The sequence below is a fragment of the Archocentrus centrarchus genome, chromosome 1 (assembly GCF_007364275.1).
Source record: "Archocentrus centrarchus isolate MPI-CPG fArcCen1 chromosome 1, fArcCen1, whole genome shotgun sequence".
NCBI classification, from domain to species: domain Eukaryota; kingdom Metazoa; phylum Chordata; class Actinopteri; order Cichliformes; family Cichlidae; genus Archocentrus; species Archocentrus centrarchus.
The window spans coordinates 38,188,453-38,214,726 of NC_044346.1; the positions used below are offsets into that span (position 1 = coordinate 38,188,453).

The window sequence follows — 26,274 nt, forward strand, 5'->3', positions numbered from 1 at the left end:
GCACATATTTCTCTGTTTTATTTGAAATGATAAATCTTTAGATAAACGCGTTAATACTTCATCCTGAAGTTACAGAGCTCTCAAAATGAAGAGTGTGCTTCCTGAAGCAAAGCAAAACCAAGCACAGAACTGCATAGGTAATATATTTCTAAATATTCTTGACATATTTTAAGGGACCCAAACGCAACGCTCAGCGGTCCAGCTCTTATGTTTTCATATCTTTGGTGCCAACTCAAAAGGTAGCATAAAAACTTGGAGTCTAAGGTGCAACAGGGCACGTGTTACACAACCGAGTGGAGCACTGAGAGCTCACTGCAGTGTTAGCTATTACAAATACTGCCCTCCTCTGGTTGAGACGGGGAACCTAAATTCTCTGAGACACGCGGTGAGATGAGCCTCACAGTGAGCGTCCTACAGCGTCGCCTATGTTATCAGCTTGAGTCGTGATATTTTATTTTTTAATCTCCACACAGAGAATTAACTGCAATGAGAGGAGACCCTCAGAGTAAAACAGTTCTTCTAACTGCTGCATGTGTCCGCAGTGCAAAGCCGTGAGGGACTGTAGGGAAATTACTGGGAGCTGAACTCTGACATTAAAATCCAAGTTTAAGACTCAGTTTAATATTTGATGTTATTGGTACCTGAAAGTGTCAGAGATGGTTACTGTGGTTATGATCTATAAGCCTGTTTGAGTGACCGACGTGTTCATGTTTTTCTTTCATTTTTAAGATTGTTAAAGTATCTCCCACCGTTTAGAAAAAGAGATTTTTAAATGTGTTTTATTGGGAAAATAAAGCAAACCCTGAAATTTAGTCAGTAACAGTTTACTGACTACCCGCCCTTCACCCTGTGACAGCTGGGACAGACTCCAGCCCCCCACCGCTGCACAGGAGGTCAGGAAAATGGATGGATGGGAATACCGGCTGAATTATGGGATGTTTCTCTATTTGCAAACTAGCTTCTTTAAACCACTTCTCAGTTACATTTGATTTGTTTCCAGCTGTTCTGTTTGTTTTTTGGGCTTGTTGCCCTCAAAGGTCACCTTCACTAAGAGCTCCTCCTCTCACCTGAAATCCAAAGGTGAGCTGCTCGTTCCCTGTTTTTGTCCCCAGGGTCTGGAAAAGTGTTTAAATCAGTTCTATTTGATGACCTTTTATTATATTTTTTACAGTTATTCATATTTATTTATCACTATGATTCATAATTCATTTTTCTTTCTTTCTTTTTATATTTTCTCTGTGGCCGTTTTGAGCTGTTTTCACGCTCACCTGCACTTCCTGCTCACGAGCCCATTTCTGTATACAGAACAACTGAGAAGCACTTTGTGTCGTCTCCTGTTTCTGATGTGCTGCATGATTAAAGTGACCTAATGAGACTTTTGACGAGCCCATAATTTCATGCTCCGCTCTCGTTAGTTGGTTAGTCGACGCCGGCCGCGGCTGCAGTCAGACGGTCCTAAATATGCGACTGGGCTGCAGTTTAAACTACTCACCGACCAACACAGGAGGAACATCTTGGAGCTACGAACAAACAAATCACACTGAGTGAAGACCAGAATGAACATCTTTGGTGTGGATGAACAGTGCGGACTATTGGGGATCATTTTGGATAGTTTAGTTTCACCAGGACGGAGAGAGCTTTGACAGATTACTGCCAAAAATACGTCTCCCCAACACAAAAACGTAAATCAGAGAATGTAACAGATCAAAGGGTTAGTGACACAGATGTTACTGAATCACCCCAAAAAATTACCACAATTCCAACATTTGGCTTTTAGTTTGAAATTTCCTTCCTTCCTTTTGTTTTCTTTTTGCTCTTTTTTTTCATGAAAGCACAAACTACAGTTTATATTATTATTTCAGTCTGAATAACACTCGGCAGCCTCTTTGGTCAAAGTTTTCTGAATAAAATGCTACAAACTGCATGTTTGTAACTGTTCCTGATGCAGAAATCTTCAGACTAAAAGTGTGTGCTCCCATTTATATTTTAATGTTTTCATGGGAAAATAATTTTCATGTACTTCTCAGAAGAGAAAATGTCATTTCCCAAATGATTCCATCAATTTTCTAATTACTGTATCAATTTTTTTAATATTTCACACATAATTTGATCAGCGTTCTGTTGAGATGCAGACTGAAGTGAAAGCTGGAGCTACTATGTGATGAATGCTACATTATTACAGAAAAACCCTCAGTAATAATTTCCATACAGTCCCATACAGAAAATCTACTAAAACCAGGAAATAAATCCACTCTTAGGAAGATCACAGCAGCTTCAGGGGATCGTCTCCATTTGTCTGAGTCTACCTGTGCACCAGGTGTTAATCAGGATTAAATGCTGTAGTTAAGCAGAGTCGTTATTAGGATGTCTTTGATCAGGCGAAATCTAACTGAAACAAGCTGGTAAACGACACTTTTTCTTCATCTAAAATGATGACGCAGAAATATGTTTTACATATTAAATTATACTCTGTAAGGTAATGACTGTGAGTCTTTTTGACACTATAAAAATGGCCACCACAAAAGCCTGATGGGTAATGAATATCCTGTCAGAGATGAGAGGTCCTCAGCTAAAATTAAGCACGATGGTAATTGGTGGTAACACCCCCGCCGTTATTCTCGTTACCACAAACCGGGCCGAACGCTGACCGAGTTACGGCGTGATGGTCGGGATGCTGCGGGATCTCTTCATGATGAGACGCACCTCCACGTCGGGGAGGCTGTCCTGTTTAGTTTGGGCGCAGCCCTCGTCGGCCGCGGCCATGTGCAGGTCGAAGCGCAGCGACACGGACTTCTTCCTCAGCTTGGGATTCCCTCTGAAGAAGGAGCCCTCCCACTGCTTTATCACCTTGTCAATCTTCTCTGTCCTGGTAAGAGAGGTGAGAGACGTCACGGTAATAAATGGACAAAAGGTTACGAGGGTCTTTACATTTCTTTTGTTTGTGGAATCTGAAATCTGAAAGTCCTTCATTTCTTCCTTTGACTCCTTGCTGAGGCAGGCTGGTGCGGCGCACAGAGACTGCAGGGGGCAGCAGGAGGGAACACTGATGCTGGTGTGAAGTCAAATTATTTTGATCTCACAGGACCTGTGAGCACCCTGACTGCTTCCATGGGAATTAAGAGAGTAGGAAATAAAAAATGCACTTGATGAACTGATCATCAGTGAGTGTGATCCTCTATAAAAGCAGAATTTGGCAGTTTGCTGGTCTGCAGTGTTTTTGTTTTAACACAATACCAAAGAGAAGCACAGTGATCTTAGGGGAGCAATTATTGCTGCCTATTAAACTGGTAAGGGTTATAGGAACATTTGCAAACAATTTAAAGTCCCTCATTCTACAGTCAGAAAGATTATTCACAAGTGGAAAACATTCAAGACAGTCCCAGCAAATTCACCCTGAGGTCAGACTCTGCAATGCTCCGAGAAACTGCAAAAAACCCCCCCAAGAGCTCTCAGACTGTGCAGGCCTCAGTTGGCATGTTAAAGGTTAAAGTTCATGGAAGTACATTTAGAAAAAGGCTGAACACGAATGGCTTGTTTGGAAGAGTTATCAGGAGAAAGCCTCTTCCTCCTGGTCCTTTCAAAATGAGGTGATTTTTCATGTTTATGAACATGTAAACTTAGTGACAGAGGCTCAGCAATCCTGGAAAAACAAACCAGGAGAAATAAAAACCAAAACATTTCAGCCCACCCCCTCATTATATCAATAATTGTAACTGAAAGTAAAAGGTAATTTACACAAAAATCCGTGACCTCTGTGCACTATGACCCTCAGCATCCTCTGACCCCACTCTGTGATTTTACATAGCCTACCACTTCATGGCTGAGCTGCTGTCATTCCCAGTCGCTTCCACTTTGTTATAATCCCACTAACAGCTGACTGTGGAATATTTAGCAGTGACTGGACTTGTCGCACAGGTATCATCCTATCACGGTACCACGCTGAGTTCACTGAGCTCCTGATAGCGACCCATTCTTTCACTGATGCTTGTAGAAGCAGTCTGCATGCCTAGGTGCTGGTTTATACACCTGTGGAAGTGACTGGAACACCTGAACTCAAAGGTTTGGATGGTGAGTGAACACCTTTGGTAGTTTAGTGTATCCTTTCATTTGCTTTAGCCAGCTGGATCAGCATCCCGCTCTCCTCCGTCACTGATGAAAGCGCTTTTATTCGCTGGGGTTTTGCTCGCCTCGATGTTGCGCATCACCAGCAGTTATTTTTGTCCCTTTAAGTCACTGACTGCCGATGACTTCCTGTGGTCTTCTGTTGCCACGTCACCGTGAATTGCTTACAATGCTGATGTGTCGTATTTTGTTCAACTCTACCTGCACGCATCTGCATTTGGGTCCTACTCCACATCCAATCTGCACATCCCGCTGATCCCGACATGATTTATAGTTTATAGTTATTGATTTATTTTGGTTTTGTTAGTTTGTTTTTCTTCTTATTTATGTCTCTTGTTTGTTCCTGGGAAAGTCATTTAGCCAGCATAAAACAACAGCCAGCTGCTGACATCAGCTCTCCCTAATCTTATCTGCCAATCAAATATGCCCACATGAGCCATCAGAGTGCATTCCTACTTACTGTCTTTAGAGAGAGAAGAAGGACAAGGCCTAGTCTAATTGAAAAGTCAAACTATGCAAGAGGCCCTCCCAACAATACCACAACAACATGCCACACGTCTAATGCGAATGAGCACAGTCAGCTGCAGAGGGTAGACAATCAGTAGATCTTCAAACAGCAGCACATCTGGGGGAAAGTGTGAGGACACGAGTGAAAGCTGCCGGGCAGGCAGAGCGACTGTGCTTCTGTCCATGCGTGCATATGCGTGGCTTTGTATACCTGGCTGGTAATACCTGAAGCGTGAACAAAGAATTCCACCCATGTCTCCTCCAACAAAAACAGGAGTCACGCCCTGCAGCCTGCACACCAGGCGGGTATCTCCACATCAAACATAAAGCCATAAAGGAGGAGAATTCCCATGCAGCGCTGTGATGAGTTACTCATGGGAACCTGCAAACTAAATATTTTCTTTCTTGTAACTTGTTCGACGTGTGAAGGTAAATCTTTTTAATTTGCATTGTTTGTCTGTCGACCAGACGTCGCCGGGGAGGAGATGATGGACGACTGCGTGTTTGAACCAATAAAAAAACTGTAACTGAAAAAGGCTTCAGGAGATTACATGAGTAAGAAGTAGTAATAATTAGTGCTCACTATTAGAAAATGCCTACACTTCAGACTGAAGCAGAGGTGCCGACTGCAGGCCGACTGGGAGCAAAACCATCAGTACTTACTCAACGGTGCCGTGGCCCTCTGCACTCTCTTGCACCACGTTGCCCTGAAGAATCTCCTGAGTCTTCACGGTGGAGATTGGCAAGTCTTTATCCAGCTCTGACTCTGCAAGAAGACATTAATGACAAACCAGAATAAGAAATGTGTGTGTGAGAACAGTTTTCCACCACTGTGCCAAAGAACAAGATTATTGGTCCCAAAAAAATTTACATATGATTGTAAATCACTCCAACTTCTCTTACGTGACTCAATGTAATGCTGTGCTCAGATTACACAGTATTTCTGTCTGTTGTGGTCACTGTGCCAGATGAGCTGATTATAGACTACACGCTGCTCCCCATCAGTCATACTCCGCCGTTCCCAGTGCTCGTGATGTTCACTTCCAGACAATGGAAACAAAATTGTGTATGACACTGGCTAATTGTTACGGTCCCTGCCTGTTCGTTATGTTTCCAGTTACACTGTTTCCTGCCTTCTGTCTCTGTTACTTCTTGTATTACTTGAAGGTTTGGTTTTCTCACATTTATTCTTGTTGTCCCAGCTTTTCTTGCTTTTTCTCTTTTCCTGATTATCTTAATTTTTCTTACCTGTTTCTTATTTTCCAATCAGCCCTCTGAGCGTGTCTAGTTTTAGCTTCCATTGCTGTATTTTTGCCTTCATTTCCAGTGGAAACACCTTCTGTCCCGGTTCCATTCTTTTGGCATTTTAGAATCTTTTGATGTATTGCCTGCCTGCCTTTGTGGTTTCCTGTCTTTGAGTCCTTTTAAGACCTTTGGCTCAATAATAACAGAGATGGACGAATGATGTTTCCAGCTACACGTGTAACTTCATTCAAACATCACTGTCTTTTTGTCAGCAGGTGGTGAGGTTTCCCACTCCTTACTGCACAGTTGATTTTTATATATTAGGCCCATATACTGTATATAAATGATGGACATATCCATCACTCATTGGTGATGGCATTTTAGCATTTTAGCTGCCATGTTGGTTTCTGGAGTCAGAAGTCACCATGGTTTGAAAAAGAGGGCGGAGCGCTACGTTATCAGCTAATGCTAACAAGCTTGTTTGGCAAGCTGCATCAATAAACTGTACACATGCAACACCCAGACACCGATATCAGATTAGTGCAATAAAATACTAAAATTTCATTCACCAAATCTGAGGCACAGATTTCTTCCAGATGAAAGTGTTATTAATATTTATTAATTCTTTTGTCTTTTATAGCATTTTACTGAGGGTGCTATGATGTTCTTTCAGTTCTCAACACACACAGACAGAAGCTATTTTCTTGGGGGTGCTACGGGGCCCCCCCGGCACCGCCACGGGTAGCAGGCAGTAAACGCAGTTATTTCTAATGTAAATTTAGGCATTTTAACGAGGACTGACTCACTTTTACAGTCAGCCTCAAGTGGCCATTAGAGGAACTGCAGTTTTTCAGCACTTCAGTAATCAATGACCTCCGAGGTCATTGATTATGATGCACTGTATGGGGAACACTTTAAATCAAAGAGGCACTGATTGGCTCGGCAGCACCGGCGCGGTGTTTGTGTAAACAGGTATGTATGTCTCACCTGTGAGTATCACGAGGCTTCGCTGTCTGTACAGTATGCTTTTCTTTAGCCCGTTTTCTGTTGGGAGGAGTGAAGGTATATCAGGCAGGGGCTCTGACTTGGGTTCATCGGGAGTAACGGCGGGATCACTGAAGCCATTTTCCAGCCCGTTCTCCTTTGGCTCCACCACTGAAGACCTCCATGGCTGCAGAACCATTGGCTGTGCAGTGCGACCCATATACCTGCAGGTGCAAACCAACAGCAGCCATTTTTAACTCCAACATTCTGTTGACTGGGGTACAAGTAAGCACCACCCCAGACCCCCCCCCCCCATCTCCTTTGAAATTATGTTGTCATATCGATGCAAACATGAGACTCCCAAATTTTCTGTAAAAACAAAACTGTTTTCTTCTTCAGTGCATCATTGTTAACATAAAGTTAAATAATACGTGTGGAAAGCTCCTGGGCTTATAATACATGCAAAAACAACATTTACTAACTGACTCACGGTTCTTTACGTCTCAAATGAATGAAGTACATTTATGATTGTAACCAGACTGCCCGTCGTTAGCTCTTTCACTTTGCATTCAAAGCTATGGAGCAGCTAATACATGCTTATGGAATTAAAATCATGAGAACTTCCTCAAGTTCATATCCATTTTCAAGTCGTTTAATATTCCCATACCACCCAAACCGCTTTTCACCCCCCCACACACACATATTTTAAAAAAATCCTGGAAATTCCAATTTTATGCTAACATGCTAATGCTAAGATAGATAGATAGATTTCTTTATTGTCATTGTTACAAGAACAACAAAATTAAAAGTGCCATCAGTCGGTGCCTAAAAATAAATAAATAAAATAATAGCCATAATAATAAAATAGTAGCTATAGCGACTAATCATTTACACGTAAAATAACAAATAAATAACAAATAACATTCTCACACACATCTTACATGTCAATTTTGTGGTTTGTTTGAAATTGCATTTAGTTTAGTTATTGCTGTGGGGCAGAAACTGTCTCTGAGTCGGGCAAGAGCAGATTAGCTTAAGACTAGCTTAGTTTAAAACTTCCCCTACAGGCAAAAAAACCCCATCTGGCCACCACCAACTCTAAAAAACATCTAAATATGTTTAATACAAATAATTACATTCAATTTTGTTTATATAGCACCAATTCACAACAGCAGTCACTTCAAGGCTCTTTATACTGTAAAGAGCCTACAGGAATATGTCTGTGTAGATTCTCAGTTATCCAGGTCATAGTAGTCTCTGGAGCTTGAAAAAGGCGACTGGACTTCTTTTTGTTTCTTGAAGACGTTTCACCTCTCATCCGAAAGGCTTCTTCAGTTCTCAACCAAATGGTGGAGAGACCCAGGTATTTAAACCCCTGTGGGCGTAGTCCCCTGGAGGTGGTTATGACCCTCTATTGATCATGTGCTGAACACATGTGCCCAGGTGTGAAGGGGGCGTGGGTCATATTAATCAGTGGTTTCAGTTGAAACCAACTTAGGACTCCGCTCCATTGTTTCCTGTGGCCTATTGAGGTCACTGGAACAAAGGTGTGAATGGGGGTTGAGACGTCTGGGAAGGGAGCTCAGGACAGCACTGTAAGCGAGGGAAAGTTGGTGACGTAATCCACCTCCTCTGTTCAATGATGGTTGTTCACAGTGGACATAGATGGCTTCTTTCACTCCTCTTTCAAACCATCTGTTTTCCCTGTCCAAAATGTGAACATTGGCATCCTCAAAAGAGTGCCCTTTTTCCTTCAGATGCAGATGTACTGCTGAATCTTGTCCTGTCGAGGTGGCTCTTCTATGTTGTGCCATTCGTTTGTGAAGAGGCTGTTTGGTTTCACCAATGTAGAGGTCCGAGCACTCTTCACTGCACTGAACAGCATACACTACATCGCTGATCTTGTGTTTGGCGGGTTTGTCCTTGGGATGAACCAGTTTTTGTCTTAGGGTGTGACTTGGTTTGAAGTATACTGAGATGTCATGCTTGGAGAAAATTCTTCTGAGTTTCTCTGACAAGCCCGACACATATGGGATGACAATGTTGTTCCTCTTGTCCTTCCCATTCTCTGTAGTTTGTGTTTGGCCTTCATTCCTGTGCATCTTAGCTGATTTGATGAAGGTGAAACGTCTTCAAGAAACAAAAAGAAGTCCAGTCGCCTTTTTCAAGCTCCAGAGAAGCCTACAGGAAGTAACCCCTACAATCACACAACCCCTGTATGCGCGAGCACTTGGCAAATATAAACCAAGGTCTAAAAAAAAAAACCCAACCCTCAGATGCTAATCAAGTCTAAATATTACTATTGGAGCCTCGTTTGCAGCTGTGCACACAATTCTGAAAACATGAAGCTCATGTAGAGTAAATGGACGCTCTTCTTGAGCACTCAAAGATACTCAGTACTCAGGGTACTCAGGGATTGAACCACCGACCTTCCGATTAGTAGATGACCTGCTGTACGTCCTGTGTCAAGCACATGACTCCACACTGCTCAAGTCTAAGCACAATCTCATTGGTCTCAAATATCATTCTAAATCACAGTTTTAGAAATCACTAAACACAAACTGCATCACTTTGTTCACCTACAGGAACACTGGGCATCAAAATGCAGCACCCTGATTACCAATTAGCCGCGTTGTAACCTGTTCAAACTCAGCTGGAAGAACAATTCAGAGTCGGTGTCAGAGCAGAAAAGACAGGTTGAATTTCAAGTTGTGAGAAACTGAACAGCTTTAATGTAACTGTTATCAGTACATATAAAGCACCGCGAATAAACATACTTCCCAAAATATTTAAAGACTTTTTCGACATTACTTTTATTCGTGCTGCTTTTAAAAGTTTGTTTTGTTTTACCTGCTCAGCGTGTAGGTTAGGAAACGTTAGCATGCTAACACTGAGACAGAAAAAGACTTCCAAAACCTCGGCGCGCTCAGGCCGTGAGAGCAGCTGGAAGCTGATGGTGCCTGTTGGTGTTTTTAATTTAACAATTCCTCTGATATATTCTTACAAACTCTCCGAGCTGAGCGCGACCCTGAGTGTTTAAAAGTATCGTGGGCCTTTCAGAATCATCTTTGTGTTTTATTTTATTTCAGAAACCTGCTGAAGCTTCAGTCAGACGTCTTCTTTTTAATGTATGTTGTTTTTGCTTTGTTCTGTCCTGCCCCTTTCAATGCCACCCTTCTCAAATATGATTAAACAATAGAAATTTCACATGCCACGTCCTGCCCCTCCTTACATCGGCGGCATTAATCGCAAGAGATGAGCCGACTCAAAGGCAGCGCTCCACTCTGCCTGTAACCTCTGAGCCATAAAGCCAAATTGATGTCTCCTAGCCATAAAACGACAATAGCGTGGATGATGCAGCAAATGTGTGGAACGATCTCAGAAGGATCTATCGTCCAAAAGGCATGAGATAATTAAAGGCCGTGCCAAAAGAACAGAGTATTCCCCTATAAAACAGCTTGGCGCTTGCAGAAAAGGCAGACAGAGACGTCTCAACTGTCAGGACTTGGTCACGTAATTAGAGGCAGAGGTGGATTTTCAGGCATCTTCATTTCACTTTAACAGAAATGTTGTTACGTGTCACCGTGCTGCGTGTGCGGACAGGAGAGCCTGAGTATGTCTCAACTTGTAATTACTGAGGATTTTCAATTTCTATTCAGGTAAATTTGTTATAATCCTTTTACCTGAGATTGAAAGCTCAGGTAAAAGAAAACAATCAAGAAATCATTTAGTTTAATTCGTGCATAAGTTCTGTTTACTGTTCGTGGCAGTTAAGTGTAAGCCAAGACAGACTTTCCTGTTCGATCTTTTCATTTTCTCAAGGAAGTCATTTGACTGAAATGTAAAGATGAGCAAGAACTCTGAAACCACAAAATTCCAGCTGAGTTGTGCTTCCTGCTTCCTTTTAACATTCCTCTCCCGCTCTCACCTGCCCTCCTCGCGCTCTAGCAAACGGCGGTAAGTGGCGATCTCCCGCTCCAGCCTCATCTTGGTGTTGAGAAGCTGGCTGTGGCGCTGGCGCTGGGTGGCCAGCCCGCTCCTCACCTGCTGCAGCTCGCTCTCCAGTCCAGAGATCACCTGGGAAAGGTCCTGCAGCTGGCTGGAGTACAGCTGCTGGGTGTGCTGCAGGGAGGTCTCCAGGCCTTTCTCCTGGACACCAGGAAGCAAGACGGTATTAGGATCAAGACTATATGGTTTTCTTTGTTCCCTCAAAAAGGAGTGCAGTAAATACAAAAAGATATTAAGTGAAATATTTTTTTCAACAGAATATTAAGATTTTTAGAACTTTAACATCTACAATGAAGCCAAAAACAAAATAGATAAAAAATTTATAGCAAAATAAATATCAGAGCCAGAGATCTTCAGATTGAGGATGATAGGGTTTCTTCCTGTTAAAATGGAGTTCTTCCTTCCCACCACTGCCAAGTGCTGCTTAGGGTCGCAGGGTCATTCTGAGCCAAAATAAAGTGTCTTGATGCAGCTTTAAATTGAACTGAATGGCATATTTTTGTGACTTTTTCCTATTTTTTTATGATTATGGACCTGCCATTTCTCCTGGATGGAGCATCATCAGTAGCAAAGTTACCTGTAGTGTGTGTTTCCTTACCATAGCATGTAGGGTCTCAATCTCCACTTGCAGACAGTGCCACTGCTTCCTGGCCTCAGCTAGCTCGGCCCGTGCCTCCCTCAGGGCGGCACCGCCGAGGCTCACCTGCGCCCACGCTGCCTCCTCCTGCACAGCGGGGGGGGGGGGGCTGTTACTGGATAATCTCTTCATTTCTCTGTTAATGTAGCCGATGGATGTGATTCCTGGATTTAGTATCTGTGCTAACAGAACAGAATGAAGCTGCCACATTTTTTTTGGCACTGCAAAGAGGTGAAGCAGCCACAGGTGGTGCTGTTGGTACCGTGTGCTTCAGTGTAAACACACAGCCTGTACACACAGCTGTCCACACACTGTGCAGCTGTTAGGCCTTTCACACCCTCCGCCCTCGCCCCGTTCAGAGGAAGCAGAGCACCGAAGCTGTTCAGCACTTAAAATATTTTGGCAGATTAAATTACGGAAGATACTTCCTGTATAATTTGTTACTCCAGTGACTCCATTTATGTGTCTCAGCAAATTAAAAAAGGATCTTTAATCAAGGAGACAGTTAGGGCAAGATTACCCGACATCAGCAGATTATTGCTGATAACACACGATGAGACTTTATTCCTGAAGGCGAGGGATTAACTTCTCTGCTATCTCTCTCACACACACACACACACACACACACACACACACACACACACACACACACACACACACACACACACACACACACACACACACACACACAAAGCTTCAGCTGAAGAAGCACCGTGTAAAAATACTGGAGGGGTCTTATTATTCTAACCTAAAGCATTTTGTTCTTGGATTCCACTGGAGCAGCTTTGCATGGTTCACAGTTCATAATAATCTGTATTATTCCTCTGAGATGACCATGTTCGGTATATCTTCTCTCTATGACAGCTTGAAGATCCAAAAAAAAAAAAAAATGGTCAAAACTAAGTGTTGCATAATACATAATCTACAAATATCCACTTTAAGGATTCAAGGTAAAATCCTGAGAAATACGACTCTTACAGAGGAGCTTGTGTTGGTGTTAAAATGTTATGCATATTTTTTTTAAGTTTTTACATTTTTAGCTTTGCTCTTATTTCTGTATTTGTCTCTTTCCATTCTGTATTGTTTTTAATGTTATCGTACTTTTTATTGCCTTTTGAGCTTGACTATGAAAAGCATTACAGAAAAAGATGTCGCTTGCTTGCATTCTGTGCATTTTCATCGATGCACCATATTTTACTCAGTGACAGAATACAATACTTTCATAATAAAGTCTCTTCATGCAATCTAACTAATAACTACAGGCAGCAAATAAAACTGAGTCCAGCTTGAAGCACGATTTGTATCAAATGTAAATAAGTAAAATATCTGTAAACTGATTTCAGATGATTTTTCTGAAGATCTGAGCTTAACCCGCAGACGTGTGTGTGAGACAGATCATCATGGTCCTGGGCTCTTGTGTGGTTTCCTGTAGTCTTAATACATTGTCACCCTCTTCACATAACTGCACTTTTTTCAGGTTTTTACAGACTGAACCAAACATTGAAAATATGATGATTTAGACAAACTGTCACTTAAAAAATGACTTTGGTGTTTTGATTTTTATGTTCAGGTTCCAGTTTGGGTTCCTGTTTTGGTGTTTTATTGTATTACTGGGTTTTGGTCCTGTTCAGTTTTTACTGTTCTAGTGTTGGGTTTGAATTGCTGGACTTTATTCAGTTTAGTTCTCTGTGTCTCTCTGCTCCTCTCTCCCGTCTTTCAGTGGTTTTGTGTTTGTCCTCCTTTGTTTTAATGTTGAGTCTTTTGGGTCGTTTCCTGTTTTACTTTGACAGTTTGTTTTTCTCTGTCTCACTGTCATTAGTTCCATCTCAGTCTTGTTACCCTGATGTTTCCTGTCAGTCCTCAGTGTATGACTAGTTCTGTCGTCCTCTTTGTCCTATTGTCTGTTTCTTGCTGTGAGTCTTTTGTGTCTGTGTGTTTGGAGCCTTTGGACTTTTCTTTTCTGCCTTTTCTGGACTTTATCAGCTGTTTAAATAAAGCTTCTTTTTGTTTTATTCATTGTGTTTGGTGTGTATTTGGGTCCAGATTAGATCCGAATGTGACACAAACGTAAGTGTCCCTGTGTCATTTATGGCTGAGCCCCTGTGAGATTTACTGCTAATGAGGGTTTGTGTGCGTTTCCTGCTGCAGCTCCGTAACAAACCGGAGGACTTCCCGTTTTGTGCTACATTGCGAGAGGGTTACTTCAGATAATGCCCTGGCTTGATTCTCCTGCCATCATCTGAAGTTGAAGTGTTACTTACAGGTTGAAATGCATCCACCGTAATTCCAAACATGCTTTTTTAAAGTCTAAATATAAACTAGACTTTTGTTTGTTTAGACGTGAACTCCACTTGGCGCCTTCAAGCTTAAAGAGCTTTACTGTCACCGACCGTGACCACAGATGCATGGATGGAGGTTTGAACTCTTCACTCCAGTTTGCAGACTTTGACATCTCATTGAGGTAAACAGTGTCATTTTTCCCAGGGAGCACAGGGTTGCCCTGTATAATATCCTAACTTAATATTGATATAATTTTATTTACAGAGCACCAAATCACAGCAACAGTCGCCTCAAGGTGCTTTATATTCTAAGGTAAAAACTGTACAATAACACAAACAGCTCCCCCTAAAATCAAACTTGAATTTTATTTTTTGAGCTTGTAGAGCTCTTTATACTTTTTCAGCAACCAGATCCTTATTTCTGAAATAAGCATTGCTGCTGAGTTGCTAATGTCAGTTTTGGCACTTTGAGCACCACGAGCTGATTGAGCATTATATGTAGAAGAAAAGGCAAATTTATCTACAGCTGAAATCTGCAAAAGTGGACGGTTCACACCAACAAAACAATCTAGACACAGGGTTCAAACGGCACTGTGGACATTTCAGATTTGAAAACAGATAATTATGTCTTTGGGAATCATTCTAGCTCAGTTTTTGCAGCTCTATCATAGCAGGAATATAGATGTATATGTATGCATATGACCAGAAACTATGTCAATTTGAACCGTCATCTATCTGGCACGTTGCAGCTCACCAAGGCTATGATTTTAGCATCTTAAAGCACCAAAGTAGGATACTTGAATAACACATCCAGGTGGTGGTGGTGGTGGTGTGGGGGCTCCAGTACTCTCAGAGTCTGAAAAACCAATAAAGCTGGAGCTGCAGGGTTACATTAATGTTTCTGGCACTTGGAAGTGATTGATGGTTGTTTTTAGTTTGCTTAGTTTAATAAGCAGGGAAAATGTAGGCAGCGGCTCCCAGTGGTAGACATATGAGAATACAAACTAGCAGTTGTTTTTAGATAATCAAATGTTTAAGTCCATGAACTGATTTTAAAATATACTGCTCAAAAAATGAAAGAAACTCTCTGAAAAGACATCAGATCTCAGTGTGGATATTCATACTGACCAGGTAATGAGTTAGGAATCAGAGGATGCCACATCGTTTGATGGAAATGAAAATGATCCACCTGCAGAGGCTGCAGAGGTCTGTGACCATCACCGACCCACCACCAAACCAGTCATGCTGAACGATGTTACAGGCAGCATAATGTTCTCCACGGCTTCTCTAGACCCTTTTCACATGTTTGCTCAGGGTGAACCTGCTCTCAGCTATGAAAAGCACAGGGCGACTGTGGTGGTAAATGCCAGTCGGCCTCCACGGTGCCGGGCAGTGGGCACAGGTAAGTTGGGCCCTCAGATGCCTGTCTCCTGGAATCTCCTCCATGCTCTGAGACTGTGCTGGGAGACACAGCAAACCTTCTGCCAATGGCACGTATTGATGTGCCATCCTGGAGGAGCTGGACTACCTGTGCAGCCCCTGTAGGGTCCAGGTATGACCTCATGCTACCAGCAGTGACTCTGACCCTAGCCAAATGCACAACTAGTGACAAACAGTCAGAAAAGATGAGGAGGGAAAAATGTGAGTCCTCCACCTGTAAATCATTCCTGTTTGGGGGGTGTCTCCTTGTTGTCCCTCTAGTGCACCTGTGGTTAATTTCAAGAACACCAAAGCAGCTGAAACTGATTAACACCCCCCCTCTGATGCTTACTGACCGCATCAATATCACAGAGGTTTAATTAACTTGATGCTGATGTGTTCACGCACATGATCAATAGAGGATCATAACCACCTCCAGGGGACTACGCCCACAGGGGTTTAAATACCTGGGTCTCTCCACCATTTGGTTGAGAACTGAAGAAGCCTTTCGGATGAGAGGTGAAACGTCTTCAAGAAACAAAAAGAAGTCCAGTCGCCTTTTTCAAGCTCCAGAGACTACTATGACCTGGATGACTGAGAATCTACACAGACATATTGATGCTGAACTCTTAACTTAAAAGTGTTTCTTTCTCTTTTTTTGAGCAGTGTATATTAATTGATCACGACCTCCACAAAACGTTTATTTTAGATACACAGCTGTTCCTTGTCCTACAGTTCAGAGGAAAAATACATGAATCTGATTCAGGGGAGAACTTTCCTTTTAATGTTCCCTTTGCAACACATGAGACGCATCTTAGAGTCTAAAATCTTGATTATTATGGGCATGTTGTCGGCTCTTGACTGCAGCATTGTGCCACTGTTAGTGGGTCTGATGTAAACAGCAGCATTTAATAAAACCTGCCTTGATTTAGAGCCGTGGTCACGCTCAGCCCTCGGCGAAGGCACTTTATTGTTGCTGTCAAACCAAAGTCATGGTGCTGTGGAATAATAAACGGCTTCTGGACTGCGCTTTTTCCCAGAAAAGAGGCCAGCTGGGCCAAAACAGGAGCAGGAGCGTCAAAACAAAACAAAGGTTCATAAATATTTAACGAAGGTGAGGGATCATTCACACAGACCACCACTGCTGCGCTTAGATGAAGAGAATAAAGAGACAAACACACATATCTGCATAAAGGCATAAATAAAGAGGCCATATAGAAATGAAGGAGAGGCTTTGAGCCTTTTACCACAGTCAACAAATGCCACATGAACCCTTTGACTGCAGCCGGGCACATGCATCACTCTGCCTGTGGGATGGCCTCGAGCTGGTCCCGAGGGTGTGTCTGACTGGCACAGATCAGGGCCGTCATGCACAGAAAATAAAAAGACAAGTGACGATTGTGGAAAAGTGGATGCATACCTCGCTGAGGGCTCCTCTGTGTGTTCTGGATGCTGATGCTGCTGCTCCAAAATGAGCAGGCCCGACCGAGCCGGACGGGGGGTTTGAGATGCTGCCCGGGCCGAGGTGTCTCTCCCCCGGGCCGGGGAGTCTGCTCTGTTCGCACTGCGCTCTGAGTCGGTCGAGGAGCTGGGTGAGCTCCATCCCTGTGCCATCCTCGTCCTCCCCTCCTCCTCCTGCTGCTGCTGTGGCCGTCGCTAGCAGAGCATCACATGAACCGGCCCGCTGCAGCTGCAGAGCCCGGGCTGCCTGCAAAACAGCCAACCAGAAGGAGCGGGGGTGCGAGAGAGAGAGAGAGAGAGAGAGAGAGAGTGTGAGTGAGTGAGAGGGAGCAGAGAGGGTGAAGAATGGCAAGAGCTACAAAAAGAGAGATGAGAGTAGGATTAAAAAAAAAAATCTGTGAATGGAAAAAGTGAAAGGAGAAAGAGAACACAAGGAAAAGTGGGAGCACATGTGAAGACAAGAAAAGAGAGAATAATCAGGTATCAGTCGCCGTATGTGTGCATATATGTGTGTGTAGAAAGGACCACTGAAGCGAGGGAGGGAGGATTAGTCAGCAGGAACGAGAAAACGAAGAGAAGGAAAAGATGGAGGTGGGAAAGACGAGACGCCGTGAAGTGTTTCTCACACACGGATGAACAAACGTGCACACACACACACCCAGTCATTACAGGACAATTATGTCAGAGTTGGAACAGGTCACTTATAATTTACCTGTCATTATAACAGGTTTTCATATAATTAGAGATCTAAATAGGATTATTATATATATTTTATTATCTTAAAACCACTTAAACCTGGCTGGGGTCATGTAATGTTCACGAGAGGAGCGCATTGAAGTGAAGGGACAGAAATCCTCAAAGATTGTGAGAAAATAATTTTTCTTATGCAAAATTTCATCATGTTTTTCATTGGAGGGATTCAGACAGTAGATGTAGGTCCAAGGTGAGTCACAGCACAATGAGCAGCTTTCTAGCACCTGCAGTTTTGATCCGAGGCTTGAAGCGAGCAGCAGTGGAGGATTTCAGTCACCTTCGACCACCACGACCAGCTGCTTCCTCTACACGCGTGGAAGCTTTTTTTTTAATGATTCCTAAAGAGGCACCATTAAGAGACTCTTTTCTATAGTAAATCCTTAACTAACCAATCAGCATGCGTTAGCAGAATGCTAACGTTTTATAGGCAGAATCAGCTTTACTGTAAGAAAAACTTACATAGGTGTCCTTTTTTCCAAATAGGGCACATTATCAAGGCTGTTTTTGTAAAAAATAAAACAAAAGTTAGTTGTTTATTTTTTTGCTTTGTGTAAATAATTCTTCTAACTCTCCGGCTCTGTTCACACTCATTCATTGATCAAGTGATCCATCACAGGGTTCTAGCCCAAAAGAAAATTTCAGCCCAGTGCATGTAAATTGGCGAGGGGGTGTTAGCATTAGCAAGCTAATGCTACTTAGCTTGCTAATGCTAATTAACGTGCTAATGTTAAAAGGTAAATGCCGGCTTGCTTGCTAATTCGAGTGATGGTGAACAGTTAGATCAGTACAGCGATAATTCTTTTAGCGTACAAACCAGAAGAGTTACACTTACATGTCCCAGAACGTCGTTTCCTTCAATCAATCAGCATCAATCAGCAGCGATCAACCGCTGGCTAGAACCCTTTATCACCTGTTGCCCAATCGCAGCCCATATAATAGGATTAAGGAGGCAGTGGGACACATGGTTATCATAGCTATTGTGACACCCCATCATGTTTCAGTGGATGTGAAGGGCTGCACCGTGGCCCAGTGTAAGATAAATAAAGATTATTTAAGTTATTCTAGTGTAGGAAAATAGATTCCCTTTAAAAGGAGCTTCGTGCCTCACGCACCTCTTTTCCACTGTATGCCAGTTCACAGGTTTAAGAGCCAAACATTATCTGCCATTATGAAGTGAAAGCTGGGGAACATCAGGGCTTACAAAATCTGCATCTATGAATTATGGGTGATTTCTTTTTTAGCCCCTTCCAAAGCCACTGACAACAAAGTCTTCAACTCTGGGCCTTAATTCGGTGCCATGCTGATGGCAGCCTCTTGGCACCTACACCAATCTTTTTTGTGGCTGAAATGAGAGGCAGGGGTTGCAAAACAGAAAAGAGACGAACCCCTATTGCAGTTTGAATCCAGAGTCAATAACTTCAACCCAACTTCAAAAGAAAACGTTGCCTCATTCCTCGAAATATTCAGGTCATTTCCTCTACCTTCTCTTCTTCGTCTACTCTGTCTTACAGTTACTGGGTTTTCCAGCCTCCAGGGCCCTTAAATGTTCTCGCTGATGTTTTTGAACCAGTTATAGTTTCTACTTTGGGACTGTGCATACAGATGGAAAGGGTGGACAGAAAAAGGAGCAAAGTTAACCAGTTAAATGAATGAGAAGACGAGATAGAAGAAACGCTGGCAAGTGCGACACATTTAATGACCTCAAACTCCCGGTGCATCTCCTGCAGCTCCGTCATGGAGCGGTGAACCTCAGCGTGCAGCGTCGTGCTGCTGCGATCTGCCGTCCTCTTGGTCTCCCTGAGCAGAGCCACCTGCTGCTCCAGACACCTGGTGTTCCTCTCTTCTGTCTCACACCTGTGATGGGATATTAATACACGTCCACCAAGTTTTCATTATTTAAACCGTGACCTGCACGAATTGCACACATATCAAATAAACACAGTAACACAGGAAGCATTCGTGTTGCTTTTCTGAGCAAAGAAGTTTCCATTTTCAGGCTCTTACAAAGACATGAATTCAACCTGATTTCAGCCATAAATTCAATTTTCTTATTTAGCAAATTATTGTCGTGGGAACCAACTCACATCTAACTGGTTCAAAGGCATCAAGGGTAAAGTTCAGCAGCTCATATGCAGCCTCTGTTTCATTAAATGCAGTTTAATAACACCGAGCCAAATATAAGAATAATGCAGCCCGATTTAAATTCTAAAAATTCTTAAATCACAGCTTTGATTATTGTACGCTGCCCCAATGACCCCTCACAGCAGAAAGGATCTGGGATTGAATTCATATGCTGTCTGAAGATGCTGCAGTGGTGTTTTTAATCAAGTTTACAAATAAAGGGATCATCCTTTAAATGACCTGAAAAGAAGGATTTTCACTTTTTAGCCAAATCTCAATTCTGTCTAGATGGTTTGTGCTGGGTGGGAAATACACTATATCATGGTCAAAACGATGATGAAGGACAAAATACACGGACTTAAGAAGAAATCATTGGATCCAAGTTTTATTTAACGCTCAAGCCCGAGACCTAGCTAATTTTGCAACCAAAGTGACTGAGTAGGTTAGTTTGTAAGTAAACTCAGATAAATCAGAAATTCTGCTTATTGGTCTCATTGCTGCAGGGAGAGCACAGAGAAGATACATGGATGTAGTGAAGGAGGACATGCAGAAGGTTGGTGCTACAGAAGATGGTAGGCTGAGACGGCGGCAGATGATCCCTAAAGGGACCAAGAAGAAAAACTCTAAACAAGTCCTCAAGTCCGCCCTTCGTCCTTTATCTGCTCAGCTGTCAGAAACCTGGGTGTGCCATTTGATTCTAATCTCATTTTTGAGAAACACATTAATATATTTACTTTCTTCACTGTTTCCTTTATCCAAGACAGATATTCTAAAATATTGTCATGTCATTAATCACAGGTTTTGTTTTTATGCAAGGAGTTTTGATATCACAGTTACACCGCATCATTGTGCCATACGAGTTTAGAAGTGTTCATCAGGGTTCGCTACCACAGAGACTGTATTTGAGACTATAAACATCCCTGACAGCATCATGTCTGCTCTCTTATCAAACCGCATACTTCAGGATATATCTCAATCTCGATCTTGGTCTGTGACGGTTCATTGCAAAACGTCACAGTGTAGTGGCTATAAGTGGAAAATTACCCTAAAATCAAACCACAACACTTTCTGTTCCCACAACTGCACCAAAGAGTCAATTCCAGTAAAAATCTGCAAAGAGCTGCTGAAGAAAGAGGCAAATCCTTCAGATCTTTCAGCTCCAGTATCAGCTGAAAGATCTGATTTCACCACATGACTGTGAGTCAGTGAGTTGCAGGAAAAGGGCATAAAAAAGACCTTGAAGTCATTCTAAGAGCGTCATAAACAGACACGCATCAGGTGGAGCAATAAAAGGAACAGCTGCAGGTATTTCAGCCACTGTCCTTCAGGGGTTAACGCCCGGCAGCAGGGGGGAGGTGTGTGAGGGAGAAGGTGCTGGTGGTGGGGGGTGGGGGGTTGGTGTCAGTCTGCATCAATACATAAGTGAAAATGCCGACGCTGCACAAAGTCTGGCCTGGATTTGTGTGCAGGTTGGCTCACAGGAGCGGGAACTGGCCTGAGTTAGATAACAGGGGAGCTGGATAAGCACTGCAGCTGGATGAAAACAGGAAGTCTTTTATGGTGAAGTCAACAGCTTTACCTCAAACACTGAAACATCTTTATTGGCTGGCGATGAGCGTCCCATATCAGCTCCTGTCATGTCTCAATTAAATACAGAAAATATATATATTCCCCACTCTAGCTTACTTATTTGAACATGTAGTACAAGAAATAGGTTTATGGGATATGATGTCATGCTTAATATGCTAATTAATAATCCCTACACCATACTGATTGAGGAAGAGGAGCACTGGAGCTTCCAGAAAAACTAAAGCCAAATACAGCTGACCTGGCCTGGATGGCAGCCGCTCTGGACTTCATGCTGTCAGACTGTAAAGCCAGTTGGGCATTCTCCATCAGTAGCTTACCAACCTGACAAAGTAAACAAACAAATAAGATGTGATTAGATGTGCAAAATCTTTGGGTCACTTGGAGACGAAGGCAAAATCAACTTTCTGGTGATCAGAGAGACACAGTTTTCATGTCCTGGTGACAGCTGAACTGAAGGTTATGGTGCCATTCATTTAGATTTGGCCTTCAAAGTAACTGCCCAGAGGCCGTACTGAGATGGCTTCAAGAAGGACCCTGGGGGTAAGATTCCCAGAAACAAACTCAGAAGAAGTGGGACAGCAGGGCGGTGCAGTGGTTAGCACCGCTGCCTGACAGCCAGAAGGTTCTGGGTTTGAATCTCCTGATCTGTGGACCCTTCATCGTGGAGTTTGCATGTTCTCCTTGTTCTCCTGAGTGGGTTTACGAGTGCTCAGGCTTCCTCCCACAGTCCAAACACATGCATGTTAGGCTAAGTGATGATTCTAAATGGCTCGTTCATAAAGTAGTTAGGTGCAGAAAATAAAGTGCAGCATGAATGTGCATGAAATTGTAAATGTGGCTTGTTGTCTGAAGCACTTTGAGTGGTCAGTAGGATTAAAAAGGAGCTAAAAAAATGCCCAAAATACACTCCTCACGCCTGTAATGAAAAGTCTGGCCTACTTTGCATGACCAAAATCAGCATGTTATCAGAAGCACACGGACTTTGTAGAGCTATTGTCGTGAGCTGGGCCTGTTCAGAAGAACACAACAAAGCATGTGTGCATCAGAGGAGACGTCACCGTTTACCTGTGAGTGTGTGCGGTACTGGAGTCAGAATATTACCATCGCTGCTTTCCTCTTTTTCTGTTTTAAGACCAAAATTACTCTAATATGCCAAAAACGGTTGAATTAAAGCTTAAAATTGATAATAACTGTAGTTCTCTTTCCTCACCTCGGCACTAAAAAAAAAAAACAATCAGTGTTAATGTTTGCACATCCTGTTTACATACTGTTCACGGGAGAGCGCATTTAGCCTGCAAGTTATACATCGATTTACATCAGAAATCCCACAGTTTTCAAAATCGCTTCCTCCTGCTTAATTTATTCTGTTTAGGCTAAAAAAAGAAAAAAAAACTGAACATATTTTAATGGAGGAAATCTAAAAAGGTGGCTCCTCATATTACAACAAACACGCATAAAAATGTTAACACACCTTAATTGCTCTTTGTTTTCTTTTGAAAGAAGACACTCCCATGTTGGAAGAAAGCCAAAGATAACATGGAATATTCCAGAAATTTTCTTACCATAAACACTATTACAGGCTCCACTCATTGGGGTGATATAATATTACAGTCCTAGTTTGTGAGTCCCTGTGACTCACTGACGACATCCCTGAATAATGTCTGACCCATCTCCTGTGCTGTAAATGAAAGGATAACGTAAAGCGCTTCTTGAGAAGATAAATATCAAACTAATCCTACATATTTGTATGAAAGCACTCCCTGGATCAGCAGACAATGAACTTGGCAGAGTTTGCTGTTGTAGTTATGGGAACATGTGAACAACTAATTAAAGTGTCTGTCATTGACACCTACTCATGCACGGCATACAGAAAGTGACAGTAAATTCAGGGAGCAGCTCAAAACCATCAAGTTGAGTCAAGTGAGATCACCGCTATCAGGGGTCAGCTCAGTGGAAAAGCCTCTGAAAGTGAAAGAGATTCCACGTTTGTGTGTGTGTGACACACACAAACGTCTCTGTCTCTGCGACGGCCGTGATGATACCGGCACAAAGACGTATCTGTCTATAACCCTCATGTGGAGATACCTCTCACAGTAGGCAAAACATTTGAGATTCCTACGATTATGAAAAGAAAGGTCATGTTCATACCAAGGTGGATGTATTTATAACTAAAACTAAGTGTGAAAAACAATTTACTTAACTCAAATATAAATAAGAAGTAAGTAAAAAGATGTTATGTACTCAAAAACTAACTAATAAACTAGAAATACACAGGAAGCAGCTGTGGTGCTTGTGTTAAGTATTTGGATCTGAGCTTCTTAAAAGTCCTCTTACATAATAAAGTAAAACTCACACTGAAACCTTATTGTGGTCGAGGGGTTTGTGTGATCCCAGGAGCTCTGTTGATGGGGGCAGTTTGCAAACTGGTTCTAGGTCAAGGGTCCTGTGAATTGCACAAGACCTTTGTGGAGGAGACAATGGATCGTGATACCTCACCCTGACTGGGGTTAATTGTGCCCCACCCTGGAGCCAGGCCTGGGGAGGGGCTGATTGGTGAGCATCTGGTGGCTGGGCCTTAGCCCACAGGGAACTATAAAAAAAATGTCCAGCCCACACGAATGAGCCACATGGGCCAGTCCTCCTGCCAACTGATTCAGGGCCATAGGGGTCCGTGCACTGTGGACCAGGTTGTGGTCTTGGCAATGCCTGGTAAGTGCAACTGGCTTTGGGTACATGGAAAATCACCTCTCTGGTGGGGAACGAGCCCGATGGTTTTCTCCAGTGGGCATGAGGATTGCTACCCGGTCTTCTTGGAGTCCTTATGCTGGAAGATGCCTCATCTGTCCTACAGGGGGACTTCAGTGCTCATGAGGGCAATGACAGCATGGCCTGGAGGGGGGGGGGGTGATTGGGAGGAACAGGCTGCCCAACCTGAACCCAGGAGTTTGCCACAGTCTATCCATAAAAACTGTTTACAAATATTTGTATGACAATCACGGGGATTTTCCTTTGAAGGAAGGTCAAAGCGTCTTTGGATAGTCCACTATGCCCAACTTTTCTTCTTATACTGTAACATGTGAATGAGCCCTACCAACACTCTTCTGAGGACTCACATTTGCTGCAAAAATCCAAAGGATGTGGCGTTTTGGCTTGCTTACCTGTGTCTCGCCTCAAAACCTCGCTAGCAACACTAGCTAACAGTAGCTCATGAGCTGCTAACAGCAAAATACTGTCTTGTGATGCTCCTGGCAATCATTTTACTAAAATTATTTTAACGATTTAAAAAACTTTTTTACAAATGTTGCTTGTGTATTTATGAGCCATTTGACACTTAATCACATTCTGCAATAATCAAATTATGTTTTAAGTATCAGTAAAATGCGTGACACTCATCAGTTAAGTCCACCTAGCAGTGCTAACAGCAGCAGCCTTCTTTCCTTACACTTCGCTGTAGTCCAGTGATTATATGTCGGCTTGCTCTGACAGACCCAACAGAAAACCGCTGATTTTCTGCTGAACTGCATTGTTTCAGAAACAAGTAAACTAATGTACATTGTTAAAATTTGAATAATCAGTTTAACCAGTTAGCGAGGGCAGCGCCATTGTGTTGACTAGTTGTACACGTTCCTGACCTTTAGTAATTCATCCAAACTCCTGCAGCTATTTGCTGTTGTCAAATTATTTTATCAAATATGAACGAACCATTGCCACGTGCATGCAGCTTTTCATGCAGGTTTTGCAGAGATTTGATTAAAAATGATCAGTTATAATTGCAGCCCTTGCACGTAGTCCTAACAGCAACTTTATAACTAGTTTATTTTACAGGATGATTTTTAATAACTAAATCACTGTGATAGTCTTAGAAACAAGGTGCTATGAATCGCCCATCCTGACCTTTAAACAAACATGTGTTCCACATTGTTCACATAATGTTATATACAGCTGTCAACACTAGACTACACAATAGGCTGTGTTTTTACTGCACTTGTTTTATTATACATACCTGCTCCTGTTCTGTGCAAGATGGCCTTGAGCTGATTATCATAAAGCCTGAGTAGAAATAATACTGCTGCACCACCATTATGCCAAACAGCTGTGCTATTTACATATTTTTTTAATCATCTGACCTGGGCACGGAGCTCCTTGACAGTCTGTTCCTGTTTGGACCAGTCCTGGGAACGTGAGGCGCTCCTGACGCCCCAGCTGGCTATCTGAGCCTCCAGCTGCCGGTTGGCTTCCTGCAGCCGGTTCACCTGCTCCAAGAAGCTCTTCAGGCGGCCATTCAGAGCCCACATTGTGTGACTGGAGTCCTGCAGCGAGTCCATGGAGATCTGAGAAAGTGCGAATATTTACAGTCACACGCAGTTGCTGAGCCTGTGAAATTTTCATACAGTCAAATGATGCAGCTGCTGGTGTCTGTGATGGCCAAAATATTCAGACAGTAGGCGACTGACAGCTTTGTATTCTCATGACAACTTTCTCAGCAGTCTGGCACCCATCTGAGATCACACTCTGCCACAGGCGTTTACAAGGTAAATGTTTACCTAGTGATACTCACCTGAAGCAACGTGGCCTTCCCTGAATGAAGCACAGTAAATGTAAGTTACTCTGTTTGCCTGGTCACAATGAGCCAGCCCTCCACTCCTCACAGCTTAGCCGCATTCCTCCACAGTGAGCTGGAGAAAACACGCCACTGTGTCCCGGGTCATCAGCACCAGGCCCCTGAGACACAGCAGACAGGCTGCTGATTAGCCCGCTGGTATCGCTGTTTGCTTGTCTTCAGGTTCAGCCGCGACAGGGATGTTCCTCCCTGTCCCACCTCAGCCCCCCAGGCAGCGTGTGGGGTAAGCACTGGACACTGGACACAGTGCTTGCATCACCAGCGCTCTGGGGTCCCTTTGTACTCTCTGATCCAGGATTACTGAGCCGCTTTCAAACAGGCAGCAACACAAGCTGTGGAGGGAATGTTCAGGGAGAGATAGTGACAGGACCTGTGTGTGTGTGTGTGTGTGTGTGTGTGTGTGTGTGTGTGTGTGTGTGGTCCTTTAATGAGACGGTACATACACTGTAATTAATGTGAAACCCGTGTCCCTGAACACTCTCACACTTTGTGCAGGGTTAGCTCTTGCTCAATGACAGTCTTGGCTG

The 26,274-nt window shown here is 43.0% G+C and overlaps 1 protein-coding gene across 1 annotated transcript; it reads right to left on the reverse strand.

Annotated features, from left to right (window-relative positions):
- Positions 1-52: 52 nt before the first annotated feature.
- Positions 53-26,034, reverse strand: krt222 (keratin 222). The gene is made up of 9 exons (XM_030752825.1): positions 25,254-26,034; positions 21,365-21,447; positions 19,116-19,269; positions 16,622-16,909; positions 11,465-11,590; positions 10,787-11,007; positions 6,862-7,082; positions 5,293-5,395; positions 53-2,866 (listed from the first exon to the last, which is right to left on the reverse strand). The coding sequence occupies exons 1-9, from the start codon at positions 25,449-25,451 to the stop codon at positions 2,653-2,655; spliced, it is 1,608 nt and encodes a 535-aa protein (XP_030608685.1). The 5' UTR covers positions 25,452-26,034; the 3' UTR covers positions 53-2,652.
- Positions 26,035-26,274: the final 240 nt, after the last annotated feature.

Excerpts from the sequence above, each read along its gene's own strand:
- krt222 (XM_030752825.1), bottom strand. The coding sequence starts at position 25,451 with ATGGACTCGCTGCAGGACTCCAGTCACACAATGTGGGCTCTGAATGGC. Across the intron at positions 11,591-16,621 it reads ACAGAGGAGCCCTCAGCGAG|GAGGAGGCAGCGTGGGCGCA; the intron begins GTATGCATCCAC and ends CCCGCTGTGCAG. Across the intron at positions 7,083-10,786 it reads CTAGAGCGCGAGGAGGGCAG|GTATATGGGTCGCACTGCAC; the intron begins GTGAGAGCGGGA and ends TTGCACCTGCAG.